At 23.5% G+C, this 27,546-nt stretch overlaps 1 protein-coding gene across 2 annotated transcripts in view; it reads left to right on the plus strand.

The window, feature by feature from the left end:
* The window catches only part of LOC129613049 (maternal protein pumilio-like), a 211,819-nt gene that overhangs the window by 158,618 nt on the left and 25,655 nt on the right, over positions 1 to 27,546 (plus strand). The window contains exon 10 of one of the 2 annotated variants that reach the window (XM_055526947.1): positions 24,755 to 24,882. The exons of the other annotated variant lie outside the window; for it this stretch is intronic. Coding sequence (XP_055382922.1) covers positions 24,755 to 24,763 — 9 coding nt within the window. The 3' untranslated portion in view covers positions 24,764 to 24,882. Of the gene's footprint in view, positions 1 to 24,754; positions 24,883 to 27,546 lie in introns of those variants that run through there. 2 annotated transcript variants of the gene reach the window in all.

Here is a 27,546-nt window from a genome sequence, read left to right on the forward strand (position 1 = left end):
TTATATTTACTACTGTCCCAGATATTTTTCTTATTTTTTGTTCTTCTTATACCTTAGCACTCCAATATTATGTAGAACTCTTACAAGAAGAGGAACAGGATATCAAAATAATATCAAGAAAAAAAAAAATAAAAGAAAACTTTTATTTGAATATATTCTTATGTAAGATAAAATTAACTATCTATATAAAACTTAAGAATCAATGGGGTCCTAGTTAGAGCATTGTAAAAATTTCTAAAATGAAAACGAAAGGAATAGTGTTCTTGAAATTTTTTTAAAACTGTTGCTAAATATTAAAAGCTGGCGGTACTTGCATATAAGGAGTGCATTTTTTCATACTATATTTCTTTAGAAATCAATGGAATTTTTATTTACTGAAATATTTCAATATCAAAAATAAATGGTATAGGACAGGGTTAAAAAGATATCAAAAATCGTTCAGGATTAAGAAATCAAACATAGAAGACGTTTAATTTTTTTTAATCATATAAAATTTACGATCGCTTACATATCAAAGTTTTATTAAATTTTGTGAATCCCACAACTAGTAAGATCTTGTATTTGTTAATCTTCTTGTATTTCTGAATTTACCGAAATTGAAGAGCTGTAACTGAATTTATACTTTATCCCAAAATTTTCAAATTTTTATTGAATACTACACGATTTCAAATATAAATTTGAATGGAACGAATATAAATTCTTGATTATCGAAGAAAGATATGGGCAAAGAAATTTCCCCACTCTGATCATCGCAGCCAGCCATGGCTTATTGTAGCCCTCCCTTATTCTACTTGCATTACCCCGGTAAAATACTCGGCGATTGGAGTAGGACGCAAGCTCCGCAACACTGAGGAATCCTCGTCCAAATCATCTGCATTTTCTGCCAGTCAAAGCTGAACAGTGGCACAGAATATGTATAACAATCTCCTAATCATTCCCGCAGAACCTAAACAAAAGGGAGTCTGATTTGCCAAGTTTGTGCAAGTGATATTTCCCCGGAAAATGCCTAGTGAAGAAGCCAATAATAGTACAAACCTGGTTTCGATCCATCCCAAGTAGTTCTGAGGGATGAATGAATATGATATAATACGACGTGGAATATTATTTAGATCAAATGAAAACTAAAACTGAATGTAAAATGATTCTATTCTTACACAAAAAAAAACCAGGAATAAAAATGAAGTTTCACTACAACAATTGAGACAAAGACAAAAAAAAATATAAAAAAAGGATTTTAGAATTAAATTTAAAAAAGTAATGAAAAGTTATATCCTCTCCCATTTTCCTACCATTGTTATTGTTGTTTTTATATGATTTAAAATAAAGAAAAAATATCATTTTAAAAAATTTGTAAGGATATTTGAATAATAGTTGAAATGTACTTGTTAAAACATTCACAAAACGCAATATAGAAGAAGTGCATTATTTGAATTGGACGAAATGGACGAGATGGGAATACATTGATGCCATAATAAATTTTAGTATATTTATTAAATTTAATTATAGTTTTCATCTTCTTTAAGTACATTTTAAAATGTTTTATTAAAGTTTTGGAATATAAAAGTTTTTATTAATTCACCTGCAAAAAATAAAATGTTTTTGTTAAATTACTGATGTTAAAATTTAATGTTAAATTTGTTGAATTGTGTTGAATTGAGCAAATGAATGTTTGTTTTGAGTTGAATTGAGGAATTTTTTAAATTTAAAGGAAAATTTAATTACAGAATTAGAAAATCTTTATTCACATAAAAAAATAATTAATTTTTCCGATAAAGTGTACATTAAGTAGATTTTACAACTTATTTAATTGATTGTTCGAGACAAGGTTTATAAATGTTCGAACGAAATTAATTGGTATGTTTGATTAGTTTAATAAACTAAATTTGTTAATTGTACAACTGCTTAAAATAAAGTTAATTCTGAACTTTCTTTGAAATTAGAAATTTAATAAAAGTTAATTTCGAATATACTAAAATAAACTTCTTAGTCCATAAAGATAGTAATTTTTGCATTGCGATCCTTTGCAATTTTTTTGGGCGTCTCGTCAATACACGATATATTTTAGAAAAAATTAATCGAAATGTTGCCGGTGACAAAAATAATGGCATTTTGGGAAACCTATTTTATTGCTGGAATTTGTGGTTCCAATTTCACAGCAAATCTGATGGTTCTTTTAGCAATTTGTTTCAAAATAAAATTTTTTAATGCGGCACATAAGATGGACGGCCATCAGAAAAAGATTTCCGATCCCAGCTTTACATTCTCTTTTATTTACAAAATTTTCAAATGTACTTTAAATGAATCGAAAAAGCCACTAAATTATTTTTAATTAATGAAAACGCAAAAGCAAAATTTACAAAATATTTTTTAATTAAACAAACCAAATATAAACGATTTACGTTAAAAAAAATATTTCTAATAAAACCATAATTTCCAGGTTGAATGATTCTCATAAATTAGTAGTAGATAGAAAAAATGGCTAACATAGAATTTGTTCAAAAGAATTTTTTGTTAATTTTTATGCATTTAAACAATTTATTTATTTATTTAATTTTTTTTTAATTAATTTCAAATACTAATAAATTACTCTTTTTGTATGGGAAATATTCGCATACACGTGTCACACACTGACACTTTTTTAATATTAATTTGATTCTAAAAATTTGGTTTACCATCACATTTGAAATTCTCTAATAGCAATAGAACATAGAGTTTTTTCTTTTGTATTTATTTCTAATTTTTGTAAATTAGCCATAATGAAAAATTTGGTTTTAAATAACCATTCGTATGATAATTTGGGACTCGTTAAATTGACTACTAATTTGTACATTTATTTATTTATTTTGCCATTTATTTATGTACTAAGAGTCATCGCTAATAAATTAATCTCTAAAGTATAAATTTCGGATATTTCATTTGTTCTATTTTTTTTTTATAAATTTTCAAATGTTTGAAGTTTTTTTTTTTAATAGAAATAAATTCAAGCAGTCTAAATGGCTTGTATACGCTATAGTTTATGGGGTTGCGTTTTTTTTTAATGTATTTATTCCACTATGACCAATCAATTAGTGACTTAATCTATCTAACATATTATAATTATTCCCTTGGATTTAATTTATAATTGGGTCAATAAGGTAAATAGAAAGAGAATAGAATGAATGACAGTTGTATGTATGTGTATCTACACATATAAAAATAAAAATATAAAAATATTTTATTCTTTTTTTGTTAAATTTTTTTTAAGTATGAATTACACTATACTTTATGTATAATATATACTAGTTGTCACGTACGCCTCCATAAAATATTAAATGGTGTATCTACAGTAATATTCGAAATAAAATTCATGTATCTTTGGTTAGGTTCGTAAAGAAACATGTAATTTTTTACATAACAGAATCGATTTGGAATGTAGGGATTCCTTTTTAGTTATGTGTCTAGCTGTTAAAATTATTCAGTTGTTAATTTTAGGAAAGTTCATTCAAAAATTTTGGATAAATGAATATTTAATAATAATGAAGTTTATTTAAGTATAATTTTTTTTACCTTACCCAGAACATCAAATAGTTATTCCTCCAAATGCACTTTTTACACGAAATTTCCTATTGAAATTTTTTATTTGGCATCAGGATTAAAAGAATAACTTCCTTTAATTAATAAATTGAAAAAAAAAGTAATAAGTTTATTTGCAGCCTGAAATAGATCAAAATAGAATATATGCAGTATAAAATAGAAGAAAAATATCAGGTACCTGTAGATCACTTTCGAATTACCCAGAACATCAAATAGTTAATCATCCAAATGCACTTTTTACACAAAATTTCCCATTGAAATTTTTTATTTGGCATCAGGGTTAAAGCCATAACTTCCTTTAATCAATAAATTAGGAAAAAGCGTAATAATTTTATTTGCAGTCTGAAATAGATCAAAATAGAATATATGCAGTATAAAATAGAAGAAAAATATCAGGTACCTGTAGTCACTTTCGAATTAAAGAGATGTTTTTTTCGCCATATAGTGTTAAATCAAAGATTACAATTTCTATTTATTACTATTTATACACACATTACATTGATCGAATTTGTATGTACAGTACTGTATTTAAAATGGAATATTCAAAATGTGTATTGTATGGTATATTATTTATATACATATTTGTTTTTAACTTTCCAAACAGGATTTCCAAATTAAAATCTTTTATTTTTTAAATGCATTTTCATTTAAATTGTCTATGCAACAAAATGTTTGTCTCGAAGTATGTCAAATCTATTAAAATTTGTTTATTTTGAAAAAGTACTTAAAAAATTTTCAAATGAGCAAAATGTTGACAGCGTAAGTTCTTAAACAAAATTTCAATATTGTGCAGTTACATTTTATTTTCCTTGAAATTTAAGTAGAAATTTGCTTTTATCATTGCATTTTTTTTTTTTGTCATTCAGTCTTAAGTTTTGTAATATTTGTCACTGACTTCCTCTATAATCCAATTATATGATTTGTGATTCATCTTGTCCATTCTTAGCTTCGTTATGAAGTCGCTCTTTTAAATTTGTTATTCTAATTTCAAATCTGATTTGAATTTCAAATCGATTTCGAATTCATGGTTCTGTATAGAACAATTTTTTAACTTTTTGATTCCGAATCATTCTGGAATCATTTCCGAAGCATTTCTATTTTTATAATGTTTACTTTCATATTTATTATTTATAATAAAACCCTAAAATTATTCTAATTATTTTCGTGACGATTTATATACATACGAAAAATTTAAGGTTAAAGAATTTGATGCTAAAATTTTTGGTATTATGCGTACTTTTTTGGTAGCGGATGTTATGTAAATAAAAATATTGTTGTTTATTTATAAAAAAAATCTACAAATATAGTGTTTATATAAGAAAAAATCAAATTTATAATAACAAGTATATGTAAGATAGAAAGACTGTCTTTTTTCACAATGAATTTCACTAAATCATCTTTAACTTCATTGCTATACCACATCATTTATTTACAACATCATTTCTATTTTTTATTTTTTCATTCTTTTTCATCATTTTTATCATATTGCCTCTAGTCATTTAAAATTTTTCATCAAAATTTTAAGTTCCCTGCTCTCTGTTTCTTTTCTGTTATCTTAAATGAAAAAAAAAAGAAAGGGAAAAAGAAAAATTCCTCAACAAATAGAAAACATTTTAGTAAATTATTAAAAAGAAAAATATTAAAATGTTAAGAATTTCCTTAAAAAAATTACTTCAACCCCTTTTTTAAAAAAAACATGTACGTATATTTTTAATACCAAAGACAAGAACCTCACTCCACTTTAACTCAAATTCAAAGCCTCAAACCTCATTTCCTTTATGAACAAACAGAAGAAAAATAAACAAAATACAAGTAAAAAAAAAAAAATAAACTTCATTCCTTGTTTTCTTTAGTAAATATTTTTGTTGTTCACTTTCTTTAAATAACTATAAATATTTTCATATTATAAAGGTGAAAATTTACCGTTTTACTCTCAAATCTATACATACATCATTACGTATATATACATATATTATACTCATATGTTATTCTTGTATTTAACAATGATATCATAGATTTTTCTTGTACTTGTTCTTCTTTGGTTTTTAGTTTTTGTTTCTTTTCTTTTTACTTCAACAAGATAAAGTTAAAAGATGACGGTGTTTGATTATAATGACGATGATAGTAATGACAACAACAACAACCGAACAACAACGAATGTCGACAAAAATGATGATGTAATCGATGAAATAACGATATAAAATTTATGAAAATATTTATGAGCTGTTAAATATTAGCTTTTAATCCCTCAAGCTACTTGTTTTTGAGTGAAAATAAAAAAAGAGAGAGAGAGAGAGAAAGTTCTATATAGAATCAATAAATTTTTTTCTAATATTTACTAGTTTTATATTTTTTTTTGTTCTTCTTCTTTTGAAAAAGATAACGGTTTTGGTTGTTAACCACAGGAAATATTGGTTTTTTTAAGAAGACAGAAAATTTTTACAAAAAGAATATAAGAAAATCTAATGGCAGGAAGTTAAGATGTAGCATCCTTATAATATAGGAACTGTATTTTCTTTCAAAAATTTCAAAATACATATTTTATTTTTTAAAAAATTATAATTTACAATGTGTTGATTATTTATTCAATTATTCGTTTAGAATGATAGAAAATAAAATTGAAATTAAAAATAACTTAGTACTTGAAATTCTGTACAGGTTTTAGTTCTTCTTTATTAATTGATACGAAAATTTACGAAATTTACGATTCCGATATCTTCCGATCGAATATGTAAATTTTACAAAAAACAAAAAAATGTTTGTTAAATTTGCAATTCCATCCCGGATTTTCGACCTGTACCAGTTAAAATCTTTAAAAATTTTACTTCGACTACTTGACTTAAACTTTGCAGCTCGGATATTTTACAGCATTGCAACAGATAACCTATAAATCAATGTGCAAATCAGTTGGTTCAATTTAATTGCGATTTATAATAAAATGTTTTATTACTACCTTAAATTTGGGATATCCTAAAGTTGTGCCAATCCAGCTTCAATACATTACTTCAAATATTTTATACAATATATACGTATATATTTTTTGACTCAAGTATTTTTATAAGAAATCAAAAAGTTTTTTATACTTTATTCTTATAACCTATGCTTGTTGAAAATTGTTATAAAATTTTTGATAACAATATTGTCTTAAAGACGATGAACAGAGTTTAAAAAGTTTTATGTCTGGCTGGAAGAGTGTGAAATAGTTTTATGTGTATAGTTTTGTATATATACAAATACATACAAACTTTTATATTATTTATACATATGAATTTTGTGTAAATAAATTCTTTTTTTTTTCTGAAAAATATTACTCGTATTTGTATAAGATGAAGCTTTAAAAGTTGTTGTATATTTAAAATAATCTTACTTTATTTTTTAAATTCACCTTAACTTTACATAATGATGATACTATTGATGTTGTTATGAGAAAAGTTACTTTTAGATTACTGAATAGAGTTCAAGTAGCAAAAATAAACCCTTTATTAAATTTTATTTTCTTGAAATTCAATCATATGTATAATGTGCAGGTGTATAAGCAACTAACAATCTTAATGAAATGGAAAAATAATATAATATTATTAATTAATTAATATAATTTTATAACTTATTTAAGTTATAAAAGCAAGACTATTATTACAATTAAGTAATAAAATTTTTAAGAATAAAATTTGAAAATTAATTGTTTTTTGGGTCTAAATTTAAAAATTTCAGAATTATTCATAAATTTTATAAAATTTTAATTGAATTCTATTGTAAATGGCGTTTTTTTTCTAAAACAATTACAAAAAAAATTAGGTTTGCTTACTTTAATAATTGAATATAAAGAAATGCAAGGTTTATGAACAAAAAAAATTTAGGTTCTTTTAAAATAAACACATAAATTATTTTACAAAAATTTTTGAAATAACAATAAAATATTTATTTTAAAATTATTTTTCACTTTTAAATTTAATTATTTTTTGTTAAATTAAACATATTTTTTCCCAAATACATATTTTATTTATAAAAATAAATTAAATAGAGTATCCAAAATGATTAATGTTTTTATCATAATTCAGGGGTGGATTATTAAAAAAATTATATTAAATATTATTATAAAGCAAACGATAATTAAAATTTTAGAATTAAATTTCAAATCAAATAAACTGTACTCGTACAATAGTCGTAAATTGAATTAATAATTTTAAAATTTTTAATTATAATTAGGGTATTTGAAATATGTAGTAATATTTACAACCATAGTGTTTAATAAATAAGTAGTGTTAACAAGTAACTAGTACCAATAAGTAGTTATTTATTTTCGTACATTTTAAATCTATTTAATAAATTTATAAATAATATTGTATTCAACTGTTCAATTATGATACTTCTAACTATATCGCTGAATTACCCTGTATATAGATCAATTTAGAAACAAATTGAAGTCTTTTTAAGTAATTCTAATTTCCGTTCCTTATTAAATGAAACTCTCAGTTTAGAACCGAGAATTATATGGAATTGAAAGTTCGATTTTTATTACACCCAAAGTTCGTATTAATAGGACTCGTAAATAAGGAAGATTAATCTATGTCTATATTGGACCTGATACCTTTGAAACAAAATATCAGTTAGGATTTCAGAAAGAAAGAAAAATTAACAAATGTATATTGAAAAATGTCCTTGAAAACCTTTTTATTTTTGTGTTTTCTTTTTGGTTTTTGAACAACACAATTTTATTTTTAATTGTTTAATCCACACAGTCATGTATTTCATGAATAAATACTATACAATTATTAATTTGTAGACGCGGGTATACATTCTAGATAATAATAATTTTTCAAAATTCAGTGACTTTGTATATAGGGCTAATATAGGTATTAGAATGTTTACCCGACCCTGTGTTAGAAAAATAAAATAATATTTACGCATTTTTTTTAATCCTAACAATAGTATAATAATTTTGTTATATCCATACATATATACATATAATTTAATAAATAACCAATCAAATGTAAGTATTAATAAGTATAACATATTATGTAAATAAAATTACATAAAATTTTCAAAATGCAAATTTGAAAATAAAATTCTATTTTTCACTCACTAATTTATCACATATGATATTCAATTTTTAATTCGTAAATATTTTGGTTTCCAATTTTTTTTCTTTTAACTTTATTATTGTAATTTGGTTAAAAATGTTATCCTTTTATTTCGAAATTATTTTTTATAGCCGAAAACCACATTATACAGTTATTTTTACATTGGAATTCCTTTAATGTATTTTACACAAACATACAATTATATACTATATTTTATATATTGTGTATACGTGTGTATTATTGTAATTTTATAAATTTTTCAATTGTTTAAGGAATTTTTTGCTTTTTTGTTATTCGTGGAAAAGGATTTTTTAAAATAAGTACAAAAAGTGCAAAATAAATAAATTATCATAAATTTAGAGTGAAATTTTTTTTTTGTTTTTTATTTTAATATTATTCACGTTTCTATATTGTATTCAATGCATTTTATTTAATTTTAAATTTTCTGTTTTTTTTTTTTTTATTCTTATTATAATTATTGTCATTTTGAATGGAAACAATTTTAATAATCCTTTTGATATTTGATGCAATTATCACAAACCAATTTTTTAGTTAAATTATTTCAAATTATTTATGAAATAAATTCTATTGTTTTATCATCAGAATTTTGGCTTGTTTTTTTTGTTTTGCTCTTATTTTTCTTTTTGTATATCTAACCAAAGTATTAATTTGCTATACAAAAAAAAAAAAAAAAAGAATTATTGTAAAATTTATTTTTATATCTAATGGTTAATAGTATTGGGAAAAATGTAAAATTCCGGTAACTATAGAATTTTTTTGCTTTTTCTTAAATTCTATACTATTTCTATTTAATAAATGAAAAATAATTTATGCAACGCGGTTGATTTTATGTCAGAAAGATAGATATTATTTAAAAAATATTTCGTATATAAAGTTTTTGAAATTTTTGAAATTAATTTAATTTTTCTAATTAAAATTTAATAAATTTAAATTGAAAAGTTCAAATACATTGTCCTTTTTTTTTAAAAATAATCCTGTATTTAGTATTATAATATGGTATTTGAAACGGTTTAAAAGTTATATATAAATATTATATTAGTTAAATGTGTGTAACAAAGGTTGTTAAAGATTAATTTCGGATTATGTATAGCAATGAAATTTTAAAATATTGCGAAAATTTTAGTAATGAATAAAAATATACATATATATTTTTTAGTGCAGGTGTTAGAAATGATCGAGAGACAAAGATAGCCGGCTCGAAATTTTATTAGATAGTGGAGGACTTTAATCTAATCTAAAACGCATCTGAGTTCTCACACTGTTTGATCATTTTTTTTGCTCCATCGTGTTTCGTGGTCTGTTTCATGGCACAGTTCCTTATTTCATCACTTACATTGGGGATACCCAAATCCATATAAATGTTACTATTGTACATTATATCAAGGACCACTCATCATATTACGAAGCACCATGAGTTTCGGAATATGCTTGGCACATTCCCGTATATGTTGACCATATTCGCATATAGGTTTTTTCATTTGGTTATGTATTGACTCCTTTTTGTATATTGTCAATTTAGGCTTAGGATCTAGCCTACATTTTAGAAATATTTTTTCTATATTTGTTTTCTAATTGTAACGCTTTCAGTCTAACATAATAAATTGTCAGCAACTCGACTTTAACTACGGTTTGAGTCTACATTTTTGCATATATAAGGAGAAATAAATAAGTTATTGCCCTGATATTTAATATTTCAAATCAAAATGTTAAAATAATGGACTAGTAAATCTTTTGGAAACATCAGAATTAATTAAAGCATTTTTAAGAGAGTTGGGGTAGCATGATTCGGATATTTTTCATATGCGTTTACTAAAAATTTACTAGCATTCTTAAAGTTTAAAAGAAGTGTTTAAAGAATATTTTCATAATTTTGTACAATATATCCGGCAAACAAAGAAAATATATTTTGTAGTTTGTTATATGTTGATCTCATCAGATTTTTATTTCTACGAGGTGTCGCATTAAAATTAGCAACATGTGCATTTGACTACTAAATGTGCTATTAACAACTTCTGTTAATGATTCTAGATATCATTTTTGATTCGTCATCTATAGTTTTAAATTAGACTCAATCTTTAGACCCAATTTAAAATTTTCAGCTTAGCGTATATTCGTGAATTCGGGCAAATTTCTATATAATATATTAGAGAATTCCAATTCCAATAATATGGCTGCAAATTCGCAACAAGCCTCTATCAGGTTGACTACAGTTTCTATTTTTAAGCTTTATACATTTTTCTTTGAAATTATTTGAAAATTTTACTTTTTACTGTCAAAATAATTTTAATATTAATTGAATTGCATGAATACAATATTCTTTATAACTTTTTATTACGTATTATGTCACAAGGATAATTAATTACACTTTATTTTTAATTTACCATAAAAGTAAATTTCATTTCAACCAATATTTTCAATATTTCAAATGAAAAATGCAAAAATTTATTTTTTATTTTTTGTCAAGTGAAATTGATTATTTTAATGACTTTAAATGAAAATAATTGATACCTGAATTTTTTTATTCCATTTAAATTTTTTGAGAATTTTATATGCAACTTGACATTTGCAATCAACACCATCTTTTTTTTTATATTTTTAATTAATTTTTTTTTAAGAAAAATATATATTTCTCCAATTAATTGTAATGGAAATGAAATTTTTATTAAAAATAAAATAAGAAGATTAATTATATTTGAAAATTAAATAAAAATTATAAAATATTGTACTCGATGATTTTTTTTTCGGTATATTTCGAGCGTATGTTCCAAATAAATTGTTATCTTAAAATTTTCATGTATAAATTGAAATACTTGGAATGACTGAAAAATATTCACTTTCAGCTTACTTAATTTTTTATGAATTTGTCCCGCATACAATAAGGAAATAAATTTAACATCTTGAATTTTTGGCTGAAATGTGTTTCTCCATGCTAAGGAAGCGTAATTAGATACTTTTTACAGAGATATCTGACGGTCTATCTGTCTGTGTAGATTAGTATCTCAACTTCGGCTGAACTGATTTTCTGAATGAGACGTTTCATAACTTTTGGGATAATATGCCAGGTTTCTGAAAAACGATTTCGAGACCGAATTTACTGTATATCATATCTAAAAAACTAATTGAAAGACTTTAATATTCTGTTTGCTACCGGATGTAATTGACGAATTTTTTAAGAAATTCGTATGTCATAAAGTGAAACTGTACTAAAAGCTAAATTAATTTTTTTTTTGTATGTTAACTAAAAATTTAAAGTTACATTTTATATAAATTTGTGCAGCAATTTCACTAAACTAAAGACTAATCGCTAAACTAAGAATTGCGGTCGATTATGTGCTGATCCTATTTTTTGCTTGAAAGTATGAGGTTTTTTGTGTATTTTTCAAAGAGACCATAATGAATAGAAATTTAAAAATATTGAAAATTTTGAAAAGGGAGTTATTTTAAAAACATATGACAATTTCATAAATAATTTCAATAAACGATGATTATTAGTAAATGATTATTTGTTAATCGAAAATTAATAATCGAATTTTGGATCGTTTTAGTCAACATATTATTTAATATCAGAAATTATTTTTGTAATTAACTTTCTGCATAGTTTTCAGCCATTTCTCGTAGAATTTCCACAAAAAATCGTTTTTCATGAGAGAAAATAAATTAAGTCAAGGAATTTTTATTTTTTTTTTAATGCATTGATGAAATTTTACTAATTGATTAATTATATACAGTCAAGCATAAAATTAACTCGAAGTAAAAATTTATAATAATTTTCCACTTAAAATTAACTAATTAGTTATTTAACATTAAAAATTTTATAGTAAGCAAACAAAAATTTGTTAAAAAACCATAGCAGCTAATTATAGTAATAAGATTTTGTCATTCTTATTATGTGAAAATTATCAAGAAATTTTATATATTATTGCGGTTTTCAAAATTTGAACTTTACGGATAAATCAATTGTTCAAAGAAAAAGTGGTTAAAATTTGTAACCGCAAATTAACCGAATTTCACATTTCCAATATTTGAACACAATAGTATTACTCATCATTATGGTTATTACTAGACGCTAATTATATTTGTAGAGTTAATTTAAATATGATTAGATTGAATAAGATATCAAAATATTTATTTCATTATTTAATATGAAATTCTTAATGCGAGACGCCATTTTATAAATATTTTGCTCTATATCATAGTGCAAATATTTTGGTCAAATTAAAATGTACTTTGGACTGGATACAATACTTTATTTTCCCATGGATTTGAGTAATAATAATTATTTCGGATTATCGAAGTTAGGAAATGAACTTGGGGCCGAACTATTGTAATTAGATTTTCGTGAAACGATTGTCGTATCTGGAAAAATGGTGAGGTAGCACTAGTCCCTTTATGAGGACCTTAAAAAATCACTAGGTTCATGATTGACTTCAAGTTTATAGCTAATCAACCTAAATAGACTTGGTTCTAAATTTAGCTTATAATTAGCATTATATCTCTTATGTTTAGAGAAAATGAACATTAGTAGCTATATCCTTAATTTACAAAATTATTCCCTTCGGTGATCAATAACATCTTGTTTGAAAAGCTATGAATTGAAATAACATAATATAAAAATCTGCATGATGTGATATAAAACTTTATTTATTTAGACATTTTTTGAAATATTTTTGTAGCTTAAAACTAAATTACTTCGATATACAAAAAGTTATTTGAAAACTAATAACAGAATAATTAAAATAAAATGTTAAAATTTTTTGTTAAATTAAATTAAATAAATCTTATTTAGGCAAACTATCCAAATTTTTATTATCTCTCAATAGCATCTACAATGGAATATGGTTTTATCTAATGGTAAATGAATTTTTGTTTTTGAAAAATCAATGTCTACATTTTAAATCTGATAATTGAAGATCTTTTCATTTCATTTTCAATTATTATTTTTTTTTGTATAAAACAATTATAAATCTTAATAAAATTACATATATAGATTCAAGGAAGCTGTATTTTATATTTTTCAAGCATGTATAGAAATGGTTAAAACAGTTTTAAAATTGTTAAGAGATAAAGGACCATAAATTCACATTGTGCAGTAGACACACAATATGTATGTATTTGTGGTTGTACATGGATAATAATGATGCTGGTGCTATTACATATGTATATATAGGCATAACAGATTGAAAACTATAGCAAAAGAATTATGAGTGGTCGTCGTGATTGTCTTGTCTAAAACTTCTACTTTTACAAATACAAAAATATATAGAAAATTTGAAAATGTTCTTTTTTAATATTTATAAATTTGTATGCCCGCATAGTTTAAGTTCAAGGGGTGGAAGTTTCTCTTAAAATTCTATTATTGAATTTACGTATAAAAATATATTTTTATTTTAGGCATAAAAATTTCAAAATGTTAAAGTTTTTAAAAAAGTTGCGATTAAATGCAAAATTTTTGTTATGCAACTGGAATTTGTGTGTCCATTACTTTATTGAAATAAATTTTCAGACTAATCGTGTATCTCACTTTTTCATCTCGCTTTTTCTTCTCGCTTATTCACTTTCAAATCAGATATCTCAGTATTTTCTTATATAGAATATAGAAAGTGGGACACTCTCAAAAACAAAGTGATTAAATTTTGTATACTAGAAAAAAAAAACGAGATCTCACTCGTGCTTCTCACTCGAAAATTATACACTATAAAAATAAATGATTATTACTTACATTCTTCTCACATGGCGAGTGTAATATACCGTGAATAGAAACGACCAGACTTTTTATAACATGATCAGCTTAGTTTGACAAGTTTGATATAAACTTTATTTCGTAATAATTTAGGTTCATTTTTAATATTAATAAATTTTATTCTATTTCTACGTGTATGTGTTCCATCCGCTTTCAAAGCAATGAGCAATATTCAATGAACATAGGTCCATTTTTAATATTAACAAATATTTAACCAAAATCAATATTTTCATATTTATACACATTGAATATTTAATTTATAAAAACAATTCTTTTATATTATTATTATATCGAAAATATCAAAAAGTCCTTTTGTTGTAAATTGTTCTTGAATAATTTCAAAAAGTAAAAGGAAAGTAAAAAGAAAAAAAAAATATCATTTCAAATAGATATATTCATTGAGATAAAAAGTCTGCAACTGACATTGATATAGTAAAATCTACAATCTTTTATTATCAAGAGTGTGGTTGGTTGGTTCGGTTAGGTCGTTTGTGTTTAACTTTTATTTGTTGCATTTTATTTTTGTTTTAATTCCTATTTTTTCTTTTCTGTTTTATCTTTTAAATAATTAAAAATTTATAATTGGTTTTGTATATATATAGAGAGAGTGAGAGAGAAAGAGATTTTGTATAACATGTATATATATAGTTATGGTTTTACAACAAAAAATTGTTATATTTTTCATTTACTTGTATTTTATTAATATAAGAATTACACAATATATTTAAATATTAATTAAATTATATTTGGAATTGTGAAAGTAAAATGTTAAATTGAAAATATTTTGTTTTCTATTTTGATATTAAAAAATGAAAACCTAAATTTATAAAACTATATTGATCAATTTATGATAACTTTACGCATATTATGTTTGCAATTATAACAACAAAGTTCAAGAAAATTAATTATAATTAAAAATGAATTATTTCTCATCTCTTCCTGTATTATTTTGGATTAATATTTTCTATTATTATAAATAAAAATTAATTGAAAAAGTAATTATATTTTTGAATTCAGTTCATTGTTGCGTTTTAAATGTCACTACGGATTCATTTCGTTCTCCTTCCGTTCCGTAATTCTTTCATTTTCATTTCGTTGTTTTCCGTTCAGTAATATTGGACATATTTAAGACCTTCTGTGCTAAAGTAAAAATTTGTAAATTTCATAAGATTTCTACAAACATTAAGGAAAACTTCCCAAACATATTGTAAATTTATTGTTCTCTCTTAAAAAACTTGTTGACTATATTTTGTACTATACACACATTTACACGATTGATAACATAAAAATCATAAGAACATTAAATTTTTACTCCGTATGTAATAGCGTTTTTATTTTTTAATTAAAATTTCTGTTTCATAAGTAAGGTTTTTTTTCATTATATAAAAAAATATATAACATATTTTGAATACAATTTTTAACTTAAATGTGTCATAAAAATAAAATTGTAATAATAACTTATTATGTAATCATAAAATTTACAGAATATTAAAAAAAAAAAATTCTAATGCGGTTAGCATATAACTGAGCGCAAGGTGTATTGTTTAGACACTTAGAATTCAAATATTAAATTTTAAAGAATTTCGTTGATTTTTTCTCTTTGTATGCGCCAGAATACAAATTTAACACTCGTGGTAAGAGTTCACTTGCTCACACCTGATTTCCTCATAAAAGTTAAAATTCCAGAAAAATCCATCAATTATTTTCTTAGAAATAGTCATAATTGTTAAATCGACCGTAATAAACTTAAATATTAATTTCTGATACTGATCTGCACTGATAAACTGATAGATAAATCGATAGACCGACACACCTCTCTAAAAATACCTTATTTACACTTTCCTACCACGGAGAAGTGTGTTTCCACCGAAAACTCGATGTGCAAAATTTGATACCATCACATAACCTCCCTTATTGTATGCAATTCGGTTGTTAAAAACCCAGATACATTTATGTGAATATTCACCATATACCACCTACATAATACTTTATACAGCCTTTAAATTATTAATCTGGTCAAAATGTTATTGAAAGTCATATACAAGATAATAGTCGTTATTAAACGAAAAACAGAAAATGTATAAAAACACTAAAACCTTGGAAATGACCTTTATCAAAAGGATGAAATTACTGTAATAAACACAAAAAACAAAAAAAAAAATATGTTGAAAACAGAAGATTACGCAATAAAATTGTATAATTAAATTATTATTAAAAAAAAGGACATAACATACATATGTACACATTTACAGGTTGCAGAATATGTCTATACTAAATTTGCAATAAAGTTGATGAAAATTTTCAAAGAGATGGCGTAGTTAAATTATCAATTCATATATATTGCTTTTATAACGCGATTAATATTGCTCGGTTAAATTTACTGGAAAATTTTTATTGAAATATGAGAAATATTTTATGTATATGAACTTTTATAAGCAAATAAATTTGTAATCAGAAATAAATAAGGAAAATTTTGTGGATCTTTTTCTTGTTTATTAAAATAATAAAATTTATAATTTTGATTATAATTCTGAGCTCAAATAATTATACATTATATCTAGGGTAAATTAAAATTTGAGTGAAAGAATTTCATTAAATGGATCACTTTGTTCGAAAACGTATTTGCCAAAATTATCTATTTTGTAAGCTTTATTACAAACGCACATATTTGAGTAAAATAACAATCCAAAGTAGTCTAGTGATATTCCTGAAACCACGGAAATTCACTAAATTTAAAAATACTTAATTTTATTCACAATATTGTTGGAATAATATTCATAATATTTTTGTATAACAATTATAATTATTATTAATTATAATTCATACATTAAGTTCTGTATAAAAATTGTTATCAATACAATAAGTAATAGCTACCAAGGCTATCGGCTGGAATTTACTCTTAAATTATTCTACTCAAATTTAGTGATTTTAAAAAATCATACTTACTTATATCTTTTCAATGTAATTGAATTTTTCAAAATATAAAGGAGAGTAAAGTAGAAACAATTAAAATTTTCTCAATTTTTTGAATAAGTAGCTTTAGATTGTGTTTAATTCTTTTATACATTGTTAATAATAACCTAATTAAAATAATTTTTAAAGTGTAAATTAAATGACACAAGAAACTTGTTCATGGAAATCTACGATATCATGCAAAAAATTGTATGAAAAATTCATAATTATTAAATATTTTAAAATATTTCAATAATTATTATTAGGATATTTACATTCTCTACAAGAATTAAATTTATTTGACAGAAAATGTTATATTTTATATAACGTGTATATGTATAACAATATTGTATCGAATACAAGTTAATGTTTATTTCTTACTATGTTTTATTTCTAATCAATATTTTCTTAAAGGTATTTTATGAACACATAATACACATGTATATAAATATACATACGAGTATACATATAAACATACATATGTCTACATGTTTAATAGAAAATGTATTAATGCATATGTTGAATGAAAATATCCTTAAAGGGGACAAACCCAAAAAAAAAAAGGGCAGGATGTATAATGCAATTTTAAAAATAAATTTTAACATTAATCTATGTTGTCATTTAATTTCTTCCGGTTTTATAATGTTTCTAAAATTCTCTTCACTTCTCTATGTTTCGTAAACTCATTTAAAAATGGAAATTTTATGTATGTTCACACATACCTCATATAAAACGTACATACATATACAAAGTCTGTAAAATAAATGTATTGTATATTGAATGAATGTAAATATGGTTGTGTTTTTCTTTAGATATATTTATATATTAGTAAATATGTACAATGTTCATATATATATATGCAATATTGAATAATACATTTTTAAAATCCCTATGGAAAAATTTGTCTTCTACACAATTTTTTTTTCTGTAATTCCTTCCTTATAAAATGAATAATGAATAAAGTTGGATCAAACCAATGGTTTTGTAAAGAAGCGCTTTTCCCTACAGAAAGTGAAAATATTGCTTCTAAAAGCAATTTAGACTTTTACATTGTTAGATTGGGTATATAGGTCAATATTTTCTTCTACGGAAATAAGTTTATATATAATAAAGATCTTTGTACGAGTACATGTGAAATTTCTTACATAGTGTATAACAGTTTTGTAAATGAGTCCACGAACGAACGGACAGAGTGAAACTAATCATTTTTTTGGAAAATTGATATAATAATGGAATCCAGTACCGGACAAGATTGAAATTAAAAAAAAAAATGTGAGGAAGAATTTTGCTTTTTCTTTTTTTATTTTTCTAATGTATATTGCATATATTAAGGAGGAAAAGGGATAATTGTACATAGTCTACATATGTATGTATATTATAATATAAAGATATTTTGTCTCCAAATTTTTGCAGAGACAACAAAAAAACTTCATAGTGTTATATTGATTTATTTGACAATATTTTCTAGTAAATACATTTGTATAATTTACATTGCAATTTTAAAGTGTGCTTGTATTCTGTAATGTTGATATAATAATTACGAATTTGTTTTTTTTTTCTCTTTTTTTTTTTAAATAGTGCTCCTTCTTATTTTTACATTACTAAAGCATAAAAAAAATCTATTTACACATGTAAATTATTTGATAACTTTTACTATTATTGATAGAATATAAACTTATATATTCTAATATTATTTATTGTACATATAATATATACTATTATACATATATCGTAACTGTTATATATAATCAATTTATACAAATACTTTTAATTTTAAATTGAGAATTGGGATTACAACATAGGAATTCGAAAAAAAAGGGGGGATGTTTAAAATTTGAATGAAATCAAGGTATGAGTTAGTCAAATAACAATTAAGATTGCATAAAAAAAACAGAACTGTTACAGGGGGGGGGGGGGGGGGTAATATTTTTTTAAGAGAAAATTAGCTTAGCTTTTGGTTTTGCAAATTTTTTATTCTTTCTAAGATTTAAGGATTAAGAAAAATTTCTATTGTATTTTTTAAATTTAATACAATCTTTTATGTATGTGTGTGGTTTCAGGCCCCATGTCTTGAAAAAAATGAAAATCGAAAAGAGAAATTAAAATGGAACAGTTTTTGTGTTTTCTTTATTTTACAACAAAAATGTTTTTTTAAGTATATTATCTGCATGATTTTCGAAACAATAACATGCTATTTAGGGATAATTTAATTTTAAAATATTTGAACTTCATACAACTGCAGAAGAGATGAATGCAGTAATCAAAGAAACGAGTGAAAGCAGAAAAATTAGAAAATTTTTCTCCTCGAACTGGCCTCGAACCATTTACATACCGCTTTCTAGGCGGACGCTCTACCAATTGAGCTACAAACATATGAAAAAATTGCTGTCGAATTGTTCTTCACTTTGATTTATACTGTAATATGCTTTCACTCGTTCCGTTGATTACTTAATCCATATCTGTTCTGAGAATAGGGTTTAAGATTATAACATAATAAGTTCTCGTATTAGGTTAGGTTAAGTTGACGCTGCCATCCGAGGATACTCCTAGATCACTTGGGCCAGCTGAGATAATAAGTTCTCATATAAAAACTTATAAAATAAATTTATTTTTGGTGCAAGGTATGATAGCTACATGGTATAAGTAAAACGAAGAAAAGCTAATGAAGATAAAAACAAAATTCATAGACTGTGTGCATGTAAAAACACACCTTTTTAAGTTCTACTATATGCAATTTGTTTATCAAATAAATTCAGTCGGGTATTGAAGATAAAACACACTTTTCTTGTAAAAAAAAAATTACAAAAAATAAAGTAAAAAAAAAAATATATATTGTTGTTAGAAGGGGGAAAATACGATCGATTGAAATTAAATTAAAAATGTAATTTCTGTTTACTTTGGTAAATTTTATTATTATTATTTTATTTTTCTTTTAATATTTATTTTAAATTTAAAGGATATGAAAAAGGATAATATAAATACATATATTTCTATCAATATTGAAAATAAGTTACTATAAAACTCTTGCATATAATATGAACCTGGCATCTTGTCTGTGTATATATAGGTTTTCAATATATTTTAAGTAGATTTATTATAAAAAATATTTTATGGAAAAAAAAAAAGACAAAGAGGTAAAAACACCATACGGTTTGGAATATTATGTATGTACATTGTTCTATCTTTATAATAAAAATTTATTCTGTTTAATGTGCACATATACCGGTACTATACCCTTAATTTTTTTTTTTTTGATAGTATACCAAAGTTATACCGTTTACACCAATTGCATTCCAATTTTCTTTGTTTATTTACTTTCAAAACTTAAGGCAAATATTTTATATTATATAATAATATGTATAAGTATAGCATATATACAAGTATAGCATTATTTTTCATATATCATAAATATCGAAAAGATTATTTGCATCATCCGTTCAGTTTTAACTTGAAATCAGGATAATGATAAAGATATTTTATGATATTGGTTGATAGGCATTATATTATATATATACATATTATGTACAGAATTTTGTTTGTGTGTATATGTATAGTATATATGTATACGAAAATTTAAATTTAATATTATTGTTATAAATATTAAAAAAATAAGTCACCTGGAAAAATTTTTTTAGCATATAATATTGTAGAATGCTAGCAGACAGTAATAGCCTGAGATTTTAAATCAAGATAATCTATATATATATATATATATATATATATAGAACAATAGTATGTATATGTACATATTTATTTTAAATATGTATAATAAAAAAAGAAGGAATTTAAAAATAAAATGAAAAACTCTTTAAAAATTCTTATTATAATCTAATGCTCGTATATGATAAAAAGGATAAAAATTTTCATATGGTTTATAAGTACAAGTGTAGATAATATTGTTGCCTTAGATCAAGATTAGTTTAAGTCCTACTTGGAGTAAAATGTGGTGTTTTTTTTTTCTTTTGCACTAAACATCAAAATTATTTCTATTTAAATTTAAATTTTTGTGTTGTATCTTACATTTTGTCTCTTTTGTTTCTGACATAACCTAACCAGAAAACCTAATCTATGCTTATTATCAGATTAAAATTAATTTTAAATTGTCCTTAATATAAAATACAAGACTTAAAAATTCGATATTCTTCAATAAACAATTTTAAATGGAATTATATATTTAATTTGAAAATTTAAAAATAGAAAAATGAAATTAAATTTTACAAAATTAGACATAGAATATTTTTGATATAAGGCTAAAATATAAAATATCAAATATTCAAGGATGTTATTTTATGTATGAGTGCATATTTTTTTGATATGGGTAGGCAAACTGAATTCGACTAAGGTATTTACTTATAGTATATTGATAATTCATGTGTATACATACATACAGAAATATTTCAACATGTTTTCGAATACCATGTACTAATATATATATATATATATATATATATAGTTATTTTGCCTTTAGTTGCAAACATTTCCACGTATTTTATTTTTAATAATATATAAATTTTGCATTAAATAATAATTTTTTAAAAGTAAAATGAATTTGGCAGATGATGGAAATTTTTTTTTCTTTCTTTATTTTTTCTCATATTTATAACAAAGGGAAAAACGTATAACAACAATAATAATAATAAAGACGAATAAAAATTGGTTTTTTTTTTTTTTTTAGTTTTTTAATTTAAAAATTGAAACAGTTGTACAGAATGTCTTAAAAATAACAAGGTTAATGGTTATATTAATAAAAAGAAAATATTTATTTTATTGATATGAAAAATAAAATCTAAAATTATTAAAAAATTTTTGGAAGTAAAAAAAAAAAATTGGAGAATAAGAGTCTAAATAGTAAACGTTTTTGTGTGGTGCTCATGAACCAATTATAATGAAATTAAAAAAATAATTTAAATTCTAGTATTTTCAAAAATATTATACTTACTAATTTGAATTTGAGAAGAAATCCCCCCTTAATTCGAGGAACGTCCTACAACAATCGCTCGAGACCGGCTCTCTTGAAAACTCCTTGCGAGGGCCGGGAAGATCGCAACTTCACCATCGTGAGAGCAAAGCCCTCCAGTATTTTCTTTTTTCTATGTAAATTCTATGAGCGAGAGCAACACTTCCCCCGAAGGTGTACTGATTTATCTCTATCCTTCCCAAATATTCTGCAATCCACTTTCCAGACGCTAGCCAGACGCTAGCCTACTGAGGTGTTCCCTAAGTTTGCAGTGCCCCGACAAAACCTTGGTGCAAATAAATTCTCACTTGATTCTTGCTTAACCTTATAATTTTCATAAATCGCTTCTGGTAGTTTCTACGCTCCAGGTCATAGGGAGGTGTGTTAGCCCCTCTTCTCGTCAACGTGTCAATTGTCTTATTTCCTACTATTTGCACATGGCCTTGCTAGTTAGCACAAAATGACCCGGTTGGTCCATTTATGAAATAATTTTGTATTAACAAATTTCAAGTATTACAATTTGAGAGAATTTCCTTTTGTTTGTCATATTGTAAAACTATCAGTCAAAAATAATTTTAAACAATCAATCGACTATTTCATGTCAATCAATTATACATAAATGTTTTTCTTTTTTGTATTGTTGGTGTATGTTTTCTGATGTTCACTTAATTTTTATCTAAATTGGTGGAATAGTGATTGTAATTGATAAAAAACATATATACCGGCAATATCTAATAGTTTTTTTTTTGTTTTATGTTTAGAAAATATCTAGTAAAATTTTTAAATACAAAATTGTTGATAGATAATCAAAAGTTCTAATTTTTTTTGTTACTGAATTTATAACAGCAATTGTGAAAAATTGTTTATTAAGTATTTTTTATTTTAAAGATAAGAGAAAAATAATTGTAAATTTTTTCAAATAAACGTAGATAGATACTGAAACTATCGCACTTCTATATTTTTCAACAATGACCAAATCACAAATGCTTGTTATATTCAACTATAAATGAAATTGCTAGAACAAAAACGTAACATAAAAAAATTATTTTACTTTGAACTCTATAGTTCAACATTTTTACAGTTTTAAATAGGATTTTTAAATTTTCCATTTTTATATTTGTTTTTTAATATTTTTTTGATATACATATATTTTTTGGATTTTCTTTGATTAGCGGTGTGAAAATAATTGAATATGTTTTGTTTTAGTTTTGCCTTTAGCACCCTTCAATACATATCGGATACAAACATATTTAAAGCGTATATTATATTGTATCCTAAATAGAATACAAAATATTAATAACAATAATAAAAATGAATAACAATAATAAATAAATAATATTTACGCTTAGTTTAATAAACATGGTTGATTAGCGTTCGTATATTATGTGTATTGTATAGTTTTATTTTTTTGACTATAATTGACGTAAAGGATAACCAAGCGGTATACATACATACATAAATTCAAAAATAAATTACATTTTCTTCTATCAACTCTCAATTATGCATGGATGTTGTAAAATACATGGATGTTACAATATTATTATATTTTTTAAATTATTATATTATTTGTTAGAAAAAATGAATAAGAAAAAGTATTAAATTAAATGTTAGTGAAGCGTACATGTATAATTGCATTTTTATAATTTTCTTTATTTTTAAATGTTTATTTAGGATATTTGCTTTTATGTAAAACATCAACTTATTTTCAACCATTTAATCATTTCGACCGTAAATTGAATTTTAAGTTTTTATGAAAATTTCGCAAATGAAATTGAAAATGGAAATTTTAAAATAAATTTCAAATTAAAATTGAAAAATTTTTTCAATTTTCTCTTAATATTACAACTAAATATGGTATTTTACGTTCTAATAAGTGTTGTCAACTCTTTCTTGCTCAATTTACCACCTTTAGTTCAAAAATTCTCATTTTTTCCCTTTCCGAACTCGATTTTTCCCATATAATTTCCTTTAAAGAAATTTTTTATTGACATCTAGCATTGTGCTTTAATAAAATTCGTTTCAATTTTTTCAATCGCGTAACTTAATAGTTATAGCTTAAACAGGTTCTTTGAAATTGTGATATAAGTAATAACGTACAATATCAGTTTAGGAGCTAGTTCCAACTCTTAGGAAATTATTTTAAAGAACTATTATATCTTAGATAAGAGAAATATGTTGTTGAATATATTTCAGTATTGAATTATTTAAACTCTCTTCTGTTATTATTGCATCAGAAGTTGTAATGTGGGAATATAAGCTACGCCATTGAACACATTTCTTATTACGCTCGCTACTTGTGGAATAAACATTGTTGAAATTAAAAATTGTGAACATGATGATTATGTTATTAGACTTACCTATTATAAATTTATTTTTAAAAATTATGCAATAAAAATGTAATTAATAATTTTTTTATTATTTTATTTTCAGGTAATTTAAAATATTTGTAATACTTGCTTGTAAGGGTAAGAAATTATTTTTCTTTAAATATAAAATTTGAAATAATACTCTTTAATTCATTTTCGAACTATAGGATACTACCACTTCAAATTCAAAATTGAATTAATAAAAAATTTTGACCGAATTTAATTTTTGAATACCTTTTAATCTATTTCCACGTGTGCGTACGTATGTACACTGTGATATACTTAAGCATCGTTATTACTCAAGTATATATATATGTACATTGATATATAATTATATTATAAATAGTTACATATTTTAAAATCATAACAAATTAAATCCCTTTGAGAGTGAAAAATAAAAAGAAAACTCTTAGAAATTTTAAAATTTTTAATAATTAAAGAGTTCATTAATTTTGCAATTTTGAGCGCATATCTCTATAAATAAGTATATGAATGAATTGGATTTTATATAAAAATATTTTACAGCATATAATCAGTTAATTAATTTTCTTATGCTTTTTAATTCTTGAAAATGTCAAAATGTATATTTTCTTTTTTAATAATCATTTTTCTTTTTATACAATTTTCTTTACAATAATGAAGGAAACTAAACAAAAAAAAAAATCCAAGCAGATGAGGTATAAGTAAAACTTTTTAATTAGGTATGCTGTCGGCTTTAAAATCTCTCTTGAATATTATATTAATTATAACACAGTATATACGTAAAGAAGCAATGTTAAACTCTAAAATGAATTCTGAAATAATTAATAAAATTATTAACTTCCCGGAAGTTTTTTTTTTAACTTAACTTTTTAGATATTGTGGAGTATAATTTCCAAAAGAGTCCAACATTTTTATATTGTAAATGTGTACAGAATTTTATTTGATCACTTTCAAAGAGGGAAATAAGAGAAGATCTAAAATTTTGAGTGAGTAAAAGAGTGAGTGATAGGTTTTTTTGCTTTTTCAATATTTTTAAATTTTTAAGTTTCTGAGACTAAATTTATTGTAAAATTTAATTTCTAGCCCAATAATTTTGCTATTAAATCAAATTTGACTAGTGTTACTAAAAATTAAACTGAATTATATAGTCTATGTATTTATGTGAATAAATATAATAATTATCAAAGTACAAAAAATTTTAATGAAATCTAAAACATGCCTTTAAAACGTTTTCGGTCTCACTGTTATGCTTATATGATTGAAATTCAATTAATCCTTATGATTAAGTTTATTTATTTAATTTATATAACAAAAAAAAAACAAAACTTTTTTAAATTAATTTTATTAGAGAAACTTTTTGCAGCAATTCCTTACGTATATATATAAAAAAATATACACAAATATTTATAAACTTTAACTTCACTATACACTCTCACACATACACACGTACGTATTGAAAATGTTAAAGAGAAATACAAAATAAAAAAAAAATAAATAAATATTGGCGTTCAAATTCATATTACAAAGCAATTCATTAAAAAATCATGAAAAACTATAAAGAAAAAAAAAAAAGGACTGAATTTTTTAAAAAAAAAAAAGCAGTGAGCAGAATAAAAACGACCCAACTGAATTGGGATTATTTGCTTTACTTTTATACTTTATCCACGTAGTAATATTATATTCACTTCAAAAACAAAACAGAAAAGCATAAAATGAAGAGTTACTGAACGAAAAACTTCAATAAAATCATCAATATTAAAAATTCATAATGGAAAAAATATAACCAAAAAAAAAAAATGAAAGAAAAAGAGAAAAATATTAAACTAAAATATAAAGAGAAAAAAATTTTTTGTTGTTATTTTCTCTTTGCTCGTTCTATCCGCTATAATTGTGTATGTGTGTGTATAGGTACAATTTTCTTACTGATAAAGGATCTAAGAGGATAACAAAATAATGAAATTTTATATTATGATAAAAAGTTATGATCTTTTAAATTCAAAATACCTTTGGAGTTTAAAATGCGGGAATTTTAAAAGCGAAATTTAGAAATTTATGCCTTAACTGAAAACAACAATTCGCATATGAGCTGTGTAGAAAAAAGAAATTCATATATTGCTCAAACATCCAATTAAGTGTAAAAACCAGTTTGAACTATTGTTCGTGAAATCTTACCAAATCCTCAATTACTTTTTAAATATAACGCTTTTATTCGGCTCTTTAGGAATGAAGAAGCATTACAAATTATTTGATTTCGGTTTCTAAATTCTTATTCAGTCTATGATTTTACATAATTTTTCCTTATTCAGATTTGCTATAATTTTTTTGTTTCATTTTTTTCTCCTGATTTCATTTATTTTTCTTTATCAGTGTAAAAGATAGCCGATTTCGATATTGCAAAAAAAAAAAAAATTTAAACCAGTGGATATTTTGTATTTATTTGTTTTATTGTTATTGTTATTTTTTTTTTTCTTTTTATATCCTGTCACTTCTTATAAATGTTAAAAATATAAAAATAAAAACAAAAATCCAAATATCGTGTGCTATTCGTGTGTTTTCTCTTTCCTTTATCCATTTTTTCCTTTTTATAAATTCATTTTTTGTTTTTGTTGTTATTTTGTTTAGCCGTTTTATTTCCCATGAGAAAATTTGTACATACGAGTTTTATATTTATATAATGTGAATATAAAATACTTGTGTTTAAAAATATATGTAAAAAATATGAAATAGTAAAGAATGTTGAATAGAGTTGCCGAATGAGTTTTTTAAATATTATGATGCAGAAGTTAATTTAATTAATGCATTGACGATAGTCTACATTCTATAGAAGAACGACTGGTGTTTCAAAATTCGTTTTAACAAGTAGATATCATTTCA

Source organism: Condylostylus longicornis, unplaced genomic scaffold (assembly GCF_029603195.1).
Source record: "Condylostylus longicornis isolate FDR11 unplaced genomic scaffold, ASM2960319v2 ptg000080l, whole genome shotgun sequence".
NCBI lineage: Eukaryota > Metazoa > Arthropoda > Insecta > Diptera > Dolichopodidae > Condylostylus > Condylostylus longicornis.